Source organism: Vitis riparia, chromosome 15, assembly GCF_004353265.1.
Source record: "Vitis riparia cultivar Riparia Gloire de Montpellier isolate 1030 chromosome 15, EGFV_Vit.rip_1.0, whole genome shotgun sequence".
Lineage (NCBI taxonomy): Eukaryota > Viridiplantae > Streptophyta > Magnoliopsida > Vitales > Vitaceae > Vitis > Vitis riparia.
Window position 1 is genome coordinate 5,170,678 of NC_048445.1, and position 10,625 is coordinate 5,181,302.

General features: G+C 34.7%; 1 protein-coding gene and 1 pseudogene across 1 annotated transcript; one reads left to right on the plus strand and one right to left on the minus strand.

Moving 5' to 3' along the window:
• The window catches only part of LOC117932757, a 28,211-nt pseudogene extending 20,213 nt beyond the window's left edge, over positions 1-7,998 (minus strand).
• A 25-nt stretch (positions 7,999-8,023) lies between these two features.
• Positions 8,024-9,435, plus strand: LOC117932758 (cucumber peeling cupredoxin-like). The gene is made up of 2 exons (XM_034854086.1): positions 8,024-8,316; positions 8,778-9,435. The coding sequence occupies exons 1-2, from the start codon at positions 8,130-8,132 to the stop codon at positions 9,206-9,208; spliced, it is 618 nt and encodes a 205-aa protein (XP_034709977.1). The 5' UTR covers positions 8,024-8,129; the 3' UTR covers positions 9,209-9,435.
• The last annotated feature ends 1,190 nt before the right edge of the window (positions 9,436-10,625 follow it).

Consider the following 10,625-nt stretch of genomic DNA (forward strand, 5'->3'; position numbering starts at 1 on the left):
CCTAATCTCTGGCTCGGTCAGAGAGCAAGCACACAGAAGGTCTCACACTTGCAATAGTGAGAACCGAGATGAAAGGAATGACCGAAACCAAGAGAGTTGGAGGTAGGGGGATAGAAGTGAGACCCACATAGACAGACGACATGCAATCATGCAGAGAGAGGGCAGTCATGCATCATACAGTCAGGCAGAGCAGGATATATCACTCATGTACACACAAGATAAGCGAGAATACGACAATCAAGACGAATAGTGATACAAACATCATGCTCAAAGACGATCAAAATAGTATACAAGTCAGAGAATCAACATGTCAAGCTGAGTGATATACGATGGTGAGTGTATGCATGTGAAGTGATCAGAACAATCATGCCAAAAATCAGAATCAATACGCTAAGCAATGCAATAAGATCAATCATTAATAATCCAACATGTCAAAATCTCAAATGAATACGACATCTAAGCATGCATCAAGAAATCCTTAATGTACAATCAAGAGATGAGCATCCACTGATCGTCCAATCAAATGCCACGTTTGCTTTACTCTAAGTTCAAGCTTGACCCTCTAAAAAAAAATCCCCAGCGGAGTCGCCATTTTGTGGACCCCGCATTTCGGCTCATGCGTTTCCCACTCGAAGGCGAGCTCGATTTTTATTTTGAAAAACTATTTCATTTATTAGAAATATGACTTGGAGTCGCCACTTATTTTTGTTTTATTTTTAAAAGGGTAAACAAAATAAGAAAGAAAAACCCTAAGTGTGACTCCTTATTTTCGAAAAGACGGTCTGGGAAAAACCAGATCGGGTTCGGGGGTCAGGTTACTTATCGGGAAGGTACGGTACAGACCGTAGCACCCCTTTAAGTCCCTAAAGTCGGGTCTCTACTAATAAAATGAAGCAATCATGGCAATTGATGAGGAAAATCAATGAATACTCAGAGTGATCATGCACACGTAAGAGTCGAGACATGCATAGACAACGATTAGAGGGGAAATAGGTACATACCTGGGCAACAAACCGTCATGCACTATCAATAGAGAGGGTTAGTACACCATATAGAGCACAAAACATACCACATGCATCACTAAGCAGGGATTAAAATTGTTCGAAGGAAAGCTAGATTTTTTAAATTCATTTGAGAATCAGAATCTTAGAGATTATTTTGAAAATTAGATTCTTAGGAATTATATGTAAGAAATGAGAACTTTTAGAAATTAAATTTGAGAGAAAATCGAGATTTTGAAAAATTATTTGAAGGTTCGGGATTTTTAAGAAAAATTAAGTTACGAGAATTGGGATTATGGGGGTTAAACTTCGAAAGGGATCAGAATCGTAAGTTATTTGAGGCGTAGAAATTATGAAAGTTGATGCGCAAAAATTGGAAATCTTAGAAATCATTCGAATGCAGAATTTATAGAAATAATGAATAAGATGATAATGATAATGACAATAATAAGTAGAAGGATAAGTACGGGAATTGGAGCATGGGAAACTGAAAATTAAGTTCGGAGATAGGACAATTGAAATTTCAAATAGCTAAATTTAGAAATTGGAATTTTGAAGAAATTAGACTTTAATGATTGAAATTTTTAAGAGAAATAAATGGGTAAGTATGGAATAACGTTACTAATTAATCAAAACGGTATTTGGATGGATGAATAGTGAATAGTGAGATTTGTGAGATTAAAAATTAAATTGGAAAATCGGATTTTGACGAAAATGATATTTAAATGGATGAAAGTGAATAGTGGGATTTTGAAAATTAAGTTTGAAAGTCGGACCTTTGAATAATTGAACTCTAATTATTGGAATTTTTAGAAGAAAAAAATAAGTAAACGCGGAATTTATAATAATGATAACAAAGATGATATTTAAATAAATAAAAGTGAATGGTGGACTTTTTTTTTTTTTAGTCTAAAGGTTAAATTTGGAAATCCGGTTTTGAGGAGTTGAATTTTAATGATTGAAATAAGTAAATAAATAAACACGGAATAATGATACTAAAAATGTTTAGACGAATAAAAAAGAGAATAGTGGAATTTTTCTAATTGAGAATTTGAATTAGGGCGTTGGATTTTTAAAAGGATATGACTTTGAGTAAATAGATAGGTATGAGATTATAATACTAATTAACGAGAATAATATTGGGGTGAATAAAGATGGATAATAGAATTTTTGGGACTGAAGTTTTAATTAAGGCATGGGGTTTTCGAAAGATTGGATTTTGAATAGACATAAAATAATAATACTAATTGATGAAGACAAAATTTAGGCGAACTGTAGAATTTTTAGGTTTTGAGAAATTGAGTTAAGACGAGATTTTTGAAGATCTAGGTTTTAAATAAATGGACGAATATGAGATAACAATCCTAATTGATGAAAATAAGATTTAAACGAATTACTAAGAAACTAAATTAAGACAGAGGATTTTTGAAGGAGTAGATTTTTAAATAATTAAATAAACCTGAGATAATAATTCGATTTATGAAAATATGATTTAAACAAGTATTTGAAGAATTAAATTAAAAAACATGAGATTTTTTAAGGATTAGGCTAGATAGATAAATGGATGTATAGGATGATAATTCCAATTGATGAACATAAGGTTTAAACGAGTATTTTGAAGAATTAAATTACTAAATAAATATGGGATGATGATTCTAATTGACGAAAACAAGGATTAAACGAATTGTTGAAAAATTAAGTTAAGGCACGGGATTTTCGAAGGATTAGACCTTTAAATAAATGGGTAAATAGGGGAGAATAATTCTAACGGAAATAAGATTTGAGCGGATTGTGGAATTTTTGGAATCGAAAAATTAAGTCAGGGAGTTGGATCTTTGAGGGCTTAGACTTTAAACAAGTAAATGAACATAGGATGTTAAGTCAAATCAAAGAAAATAACATATAGACAAATAGTAGAATTTTAGGATTGAAAATTAAATTATGACATTGGAATTTTTTTTTTAAAAGGATTGAATTTTGGATAAATAAACTGATACAGGATGATAATACTAATTAACTAAAATGATCATTTAAAACGGGATAAAAAGAATAGTGGAATTTTTAGGAGTTTGAAAATTAAGCTAGGAGATTGGATTTCGGAAGGGTTGGATTTTAAATTAGTATATAAATATGGGATACTAACTCTAATGGGTGATAACGAGATTTGAACTAATTATTGAAGAATTAAATTAAGACACATGAATTCTTTGAAAGCTTTAGACTTTAAATAGCTAGACATATATGGTGATAATTCTTAATTGATGAAAATGGGATTTAAATAGATTATTAAAATATTAGATTAGGATATGGGATTTTTCAAGGATTAGAATTTAACTTTAATGACTAAAATTCTTTAAAAGATGATAAATAGATGCGTACGAAGTAATGGCAATAATTAACAACCATGATGTTTAAATTAGTGAAATCGAATACTATAAGCTTCAAGATAAAAATATAATTAACAATAATAATGTCTTTTAATTGTCTCGAAGATGAGTTAGCTAAATGGATAAAAATAAGATAACAAATAAAAGGAAATGATTTGACTAATTAATTATAAATATTAGAGGTTTTGTTTTCTTTTAAAAAGGATTATTTAGGAATTGGGTAGCCTAATGGGCTAACTTCAAGTGGGCATGGGCCATGAGAGTGGATAGTACAAGGGGCATGAGGCCCTCATCAATACAAATGGGCCTGGGCTCCAACTTAAGCCCAGGTCCAATGACATCAATGGGCAAAACTCAATGAGCAAAACCAAGGCTCCATCTTCAGCATAGGCTTGGGCCTGGGCTCCAACTTAAGCCCAAGCCCAAAGCCATCAAGGGCAAAACCAAGCCCGTCATCCACAAGCCCCTTCACAGCCCAAGGCAGCCCCATCCATCTGGGCAACTCCCTCAGGCAAAGTCTCCACCTGCAGCGTCAACACCAAAGAGAGCCTTCCACCATTGGCGGCACAAGGAAGAAGGGAGCCATGGCAGCGTGGGGAAGAGAGGAGCAGCGGCGGCGCGGGGAAGAGAGGAAAGTCGTGGCCGTGGTTGTGCTGAAGCGAGTGACTGCTCATACTCCTCTGGACGGAACTCGGTCTCAGAGTGGAGTAACTCGTGGTGAGGGAGCTTGAGGAGCCGCCGCTGCTGCAAGTGTTGTCGGCGTCGGAGTTAGGAGGCAACAGAGCGTTGGAGATGGAGATGGAGTCGAAGTCGCGAACCGCGGAGGAAGAGAGATGGGAAAGAGGAGGCGGAGCTACGGGAAGGATGAAGGGAGGGGAAGCTCCAATGCCGCCATTAATTCAACCGACTGAGTGAGCTTGAAGAGGTGGGCATGAAAGGTGGTGGCCATGCATGGCTATGCATGGCCTTGCGAGAGTGAGGGGAAGTTGCTGGTCTTCCCAGGTTCCAGTAACAGAGGAACACAAATGGCAGAGAAGGAGCCAAAGACCCAAAAGCAAACAAAAGGAATGATAATAAAAGGAGAATAAGGCAAAAAAAAAAAAAAAAAAAAAGAACTTGAGTGTGTCATGCATCCTTTCAGGTGATATCCATGAGCTGGTTCGGGTGAGGAAACCTCAAGCTAAGTTACAAAATACATGAGAAATAGAGTCTCATTAGCTCCAAGCCAAGCCATAAGGATAACAGCAAGATCAACAACAACAAAGAAAATGATCCAAAAGAAAAATCAACGGGATTCAACATATAAACCAACCCAACTGATGAGCTATGCAAAACAAGCTAAAATGAGAAAGAGTTGAGAAAAATATGAATCAAAGTAAGCAAGAAAATCACTTCAAACTCACTTGCAGCTGCTCCTTTCCTGATCCCGCCTTCTTCCAGCTTCACCCTCCAAGACCCCTCGTATATGCCTTTTCTCTCCTGTTTCTATCTTCCCCAGGAAGCCACTACTAGCTCCACTATTCCTCCATCAGCCAGCATGGCGTCTCTGACTACTAGCATCGCCCACCATGCTGCAGCGGGTCTCTCATTCTTTTCAGAAAGGGGGTCCCCCCCTCCTACTAAAAAAACTCTCTCTCCCCCTCGGGTCTTCAGGTGCCCTTTTCTTTTTTAAGTTATGAAAACCAATATTCATGGAATAATCACAGCATGGCTTGAAAAGAGGGGTCTACACTTTCATATCATTTTTAGAGTATATCTTATAGTAATTAAAAAAAAATGTTTCTAACATTTCTAACACTTAAATAATAAAAACTTTTAAATATTAAAAAAAATTAGAAATATTTCCTAAAATTTTATCAAAATTCTTCTTACTTAAATGTAAATCTTTATTAAATTGTTTGGTTTGTAGCTTTCATTAATCTTTAAAAAAATATTTGAACTTACCAAAGCGAGTGATAAAACAATTCACTTCTCAAAAATAAAAAATCAAATTTATTCTCTATATTTTTAATTATTATTTAAAACATTATACAAAAACTAATCAAAAACATACAAAATTTATTCTGAAAAATGAAATATATTTTTTAAACAAATTCTTGAAAAACTGATGTTTTTGAAACAGAAATTATTTTAAAACTTGGATCTTCTCAACCCATTTTTTGTATTTTCAAATATTTCTTAAAAATAAATTTTATATAATGCTGCATTTTCAATCATTCCACATACCATTTGTACAATTATGTATTTAAAATCATTCTAAAAAAGAAGTGAAAATAATATAAATTAATTAAAAATAATTTTAGAAAATAAACACCATATTTTCATAACAAATTTTAAGGAAAAAAAAAAATGGGTGGTCGACCAAATGATTTTTTTCAAATTGGGTTTTCAATTTTCTGTTTACCAAACAGGCTAATACTGTTCCACTTTTGGGAGGAAACAGCAAGCACAGACAACGCACATATTCTCATACAACTAGCACGCCACTGGCTTTAATCACATTCTGTCATCTGGCAGCACATGACTCCAAAGCATCATCTTAGTAAAAACAAGATAATATATGCACAGAAGGGAATATACAGGGTAGGCAAAAAGGAATGAAGCAGGTGACAGAAAAATTCATTCATTGGATGCGTGAAGAGATTGTAATGGGAGACGAAGGTGAGAGAGCCAATCAAACTTGCAGGAAACCGAAAGAAGACGAGCAATCACGATTCACACCCCAAAGGACCAAAAGTCAGCCGAGAACGGTCAATTCCCAGCTCTAAGAGAGAGTTCTTGATTTGATACCTACAGCAGGTTGATGGGTCCGGCTGCCACATTACTGCCTGTCTGAGCTTGGGTTTCGAGCCAAGAAGACATGGGTGTGAAGATCTCTTTCCAGCCAGTAGTCACATGATTTGGTTAGTAGCTGATGGAAACTAGCACTCAAAAGAAAAGAATGTCTGAGTCAATTCATATACAACAAGAACTTTAGAAGCCTCTCTTTTCGGATCATTGTTCATCAATTGGCTTGGAGTGTACTGGAGAAAGGTAGCTGTGTGATTTGAGAGTTCCAGATGTGCTTTAATCATAATAATTAGGTCAATGTAGGATCCTTTGAGTCATCTAATTTTACTCGTTCTGACGGTGGAATCCTTCTACTGATTGCCAAAGGGTATGTTTGGGTGAGAGGAAAATGCTAAGACAAGAAAATATAGTGGAAAAATAGAAAATAAATAAGTGAAAAATGATTAAAAAAAACTTAAAATTAATAAATTATTTTTATATGTTATTTTGATTTCACTTATTTTAACTGTTTTTTACAAAATTTAAAAATATATCCTATTTGTTCCGAAGAACCAGATAATCTAACAAGTAATTTCAATATATTCCCTTTCTGACATAAGATGGGAAGAATGAAATGAAAGAAAATTTTGTATTGGGAAAGATAACTCTTACTTTCCACCATCAACCAGCCCTTCTGCAGCTTCGCTAGAAAAGCTTGAACTCTTTGACTTCCCTTTGGAGCAAGTCCCACAAATTCTAGGGCCTTTGGAAAATAATAATAAAAATTTGTCTATGACCCAGGAAGAATAGAAAAGAAATTTTCCGCTGATCACAATTCCTTTTCCTAAGTTTTTCTCAACAGTATAATTCTATTGGCTTTTCAAGTGGGAACCTTCCTGTCAATGAAGGTTGGAGTAGGTGTTGATGGTTGAATGATATCCAGGCATGCAAACAGCTAGATTTGGGCGTGGTCCAAGACCTGCCTTAAGCCCAATAATTTAATAAATATAAATAGATTTATTAATAAAAACAAGATAAACTCCTCTGCAATGTTTCAAATCTCATCTAACTGTAAGCCCGACCTCTGCAATGTTTCAAATCTCCTCTGAAATTATTTTCTTCTCTAAAATCCACTCTCTCTATTTTCTTGACTAATGTTTTAATTACTGAGATATTTTTAATAGGTTGGAGTCATAATATAATTGTTTTTATTTTATAAAAAATAAAATAATGTGAACATTTGAAAAAGTAAGCGTTTAAATGTGAACATTTGAAAGAGGATGTTCGATGTCCTATTGGTCTCTAAACACCCCTACAAAACATTTGAAGACCCCAACACGACATTTGGATGTGTTGGATTAAGCTTTCTAAGAAAACATCATTTAGGTGATTCATTCTCAGGTTTAACCGACATTTGACATAATGCTCTCATAACTCGAACTCATGACCCTTAACTCTAATACCAGTTGTTAAATCAATAAGGATATGACAAACCTTTTATGACATTCGATATTGCATCACGTAGGTTTCTTCTAAGAGTCATCATTTGGGTAATTCATTCCCGAGTTTAAGAGCAGTATTATTGCACCCCAACAAGATGTTTATACATATTTTTCAATTTTTTTTAAAATTTTAATTTCTTTTATTTAATATCTCAATTTTTAAAGATTTTAATAACAGGTTTTAATAATATAAGTTTAAAAAACAAAAGTAAGGTGTTTTCATAAATATATTTCTAAACACAGGCTAAAGAAATTAAAGAATGTGCTAGGGGCCGTACCTGATTGTCGATCCATCGTGGGAACGCGTTCCCCCGTGGGCCACCGCCGCAGGCCCACAAAGCACGGCGGTCGCCATATGACTCTGTACTCCTCGTCGTTTATTAATAAGCTACACCCTGGTTGATGAACAAGTAAAGTCCACAAGGCAGCCCCACCTGAGAACTGAAATTCAGATCAACTGCACCCACATCATGGTGAATGTAACGGTCGTCGCTCTCCTTATCGCTATCGCTGCATCGGCCACTCCTGCGGCGTCATATACCAATCACACCGTCGGCGGCGACGCCGGGTGGTTCTTCAACACCACCACCAACACTTCCATCATCGACTACTCCAAATGGGCCGCTAATCAGACATTCAGTCTCGGTGATTTCCTAAGTAAGCTGAATTCCATGTCCACATCTTTTCCCCTGTTTGGTTCCTGAGAAAATGTAGGAGAGGAAAATGACTGGATTATGTTTTTTTGAAGTTGACTTTTGTTTTCTCATGTTCAATTCATGACAAATGTTCAGGCTATAATCATTTATGGTGTTCTTTTCCCTCAATTTCTCAGCAACCAAACAGAGTTTTTTTTTTTTTTTTTTTCTTTTGTCTCTCTCTCTTGATCTAGTTTGCAAACTGCAACTCCAACTCCAATAGCTTCGATTTTTTCTCATGATGAGATAAATCTCCCTTTGGTGGCTGAGCAATTATGTTGATTATTGATCTTATGTCTGAGTCAACTTCGCAAAATATCTGCTTAGTCTATTAAATTGGAAATCCGATATTCTTTCCTTTTCCTTCGCTTTCTCTACAGCCAAACAGAGCATTTATTTTATTTAATTTCCCGTGATCTGTAGTTTTCAAAACGAATACCAATCAGACGGTGGTCCAGACCTACAACGAGACGACGTACCAAAGTTGCAACACCGACGACGCGTCCGACGACGACACCTTCCACTACGACGCCGGAAGTAACGAGTTCGGTGAAGCGTGGACAATCGCCGTGGCATTGACCATCGAAGGTCCGAACTATTACTTATCCGACGCCGACGACGGTGTGCAGTGTCAGAACGGCTTGTCCTTCGCGATAGACGTGAAGCACGGGCAAGGCTTACCTCCAAGCCTGAACCAGCCTCCGCCGCCCCCGTACATGGAGCCTCCGTCGGCGGATTCGCCTCCCTCGCCGACGGTGGCAGTCGCTGGACGCCAGCCCTCTGGCAACGGTGATTCAAGGAATGCTGCTAACATGCGCGCGGTGTTGGGTGTCCTCCTCTTGCTTTTGGTGTAAGGAGGAGGGTATAATCGTATTTTTGGACGGTTCGGAGGTTAGCCTGCGAACGTTTAGTACACGTGTCGGGTAGAGGGTTGTAACGTGTTTGGTTCTCAGGTCTGATTGGTTCCGGGGTGGGTTGAGCATATTCCTGTTTTGTTCTTTATTCTGTCTTGGTTCTACTCATTAAAATTTAAAACCCATTTTATAACATTCAATTCAGATATACGACTTCATTTAGAACATTTGAGTCTTTGGGTCTACCATTTATCAACGTTTTGCTACATTTAAATAAATAAGACAGTTGTGAAAATTGAAATGACAACACACTTGTCTTAGGCTTTGGTTTTCCAAAAAAATAAAATAAAATTAGGAAAATGCGAGCAAAAATAGTTTTTAATTATTTTTATTATATTTAATTTTCTTCATATTTTTCATATTAAATATTCATTTTTCTCCCCTGATTTTTTTATTATATACTATTATAATTTTTCTCTAATTTTTTTTTTTACAAAAAAGTATTTGATTTTTTTGTTAGAAATTAAATTTAATTATCATAATAAAGTTAAAAGGTTAAAAAAGACAAAAGTATCTTTTTTTATTAATATAATTTTTTTTTAAAAAAATCACTTTTGTCTATTAATATAAAATTATTTTAAAAAATAAAAATAAATTACAAAACAAAATATTAAAAAAATGTTAAGTCTCAAAAGCAATTTATTTGGAGAATTAAGATGAAAAAATAACATCAACAACAACAACCACCACCACCGTTACAACATTCAATTCAAACTTCTCGTAAAATAGTTTAAAGTTATCTACAACTCCCAAATGGCTCAAAGTCTAATCTTTTTCAACTACCTTTAATCGACAAATAAGTGCTTAATTTGAGGATTTGTTTAGGAATGTTTTAAAAAACAATTTTTGAAACTGTTTTCAAAAATAGGTTTATTATATCATCTATAATAAAAAATCCATTTGTAAATTTGGAATATTTTCAACTTGTGTTTTATATATTTTTAAATATTTCTTAAAAATCACACTTATCTATCTAACTTTTGCTAAGATTATCAAATCAAAATCTTATAAATCTAAGTTTTTAAGGAAAATGATAATTTAATATGTCATCCGAATTTGATTTTGTAAGAGGTCATATGTTTCAAATAATTATTTATATTTAATTTCTACGTCATTTTTCATAACTGATTATCCGAAAAACCGTTTTTTATTAAAAATTAAAATACATTTTTAAAAACCGCTTCTTGCATCTAACATTTTTTTTTCTAGCTAGATTATTTGGAAGTCTCTATTTATAATGTTCTAGTAAATGAGGAAGAGTCATATACGAAAGACTTTTATAACACATCATGAGACATTTTCTTTAAGTTTAAAGTTATCTAATAAAAAAACAAAATTGGATCGACCGGTGAGTCAC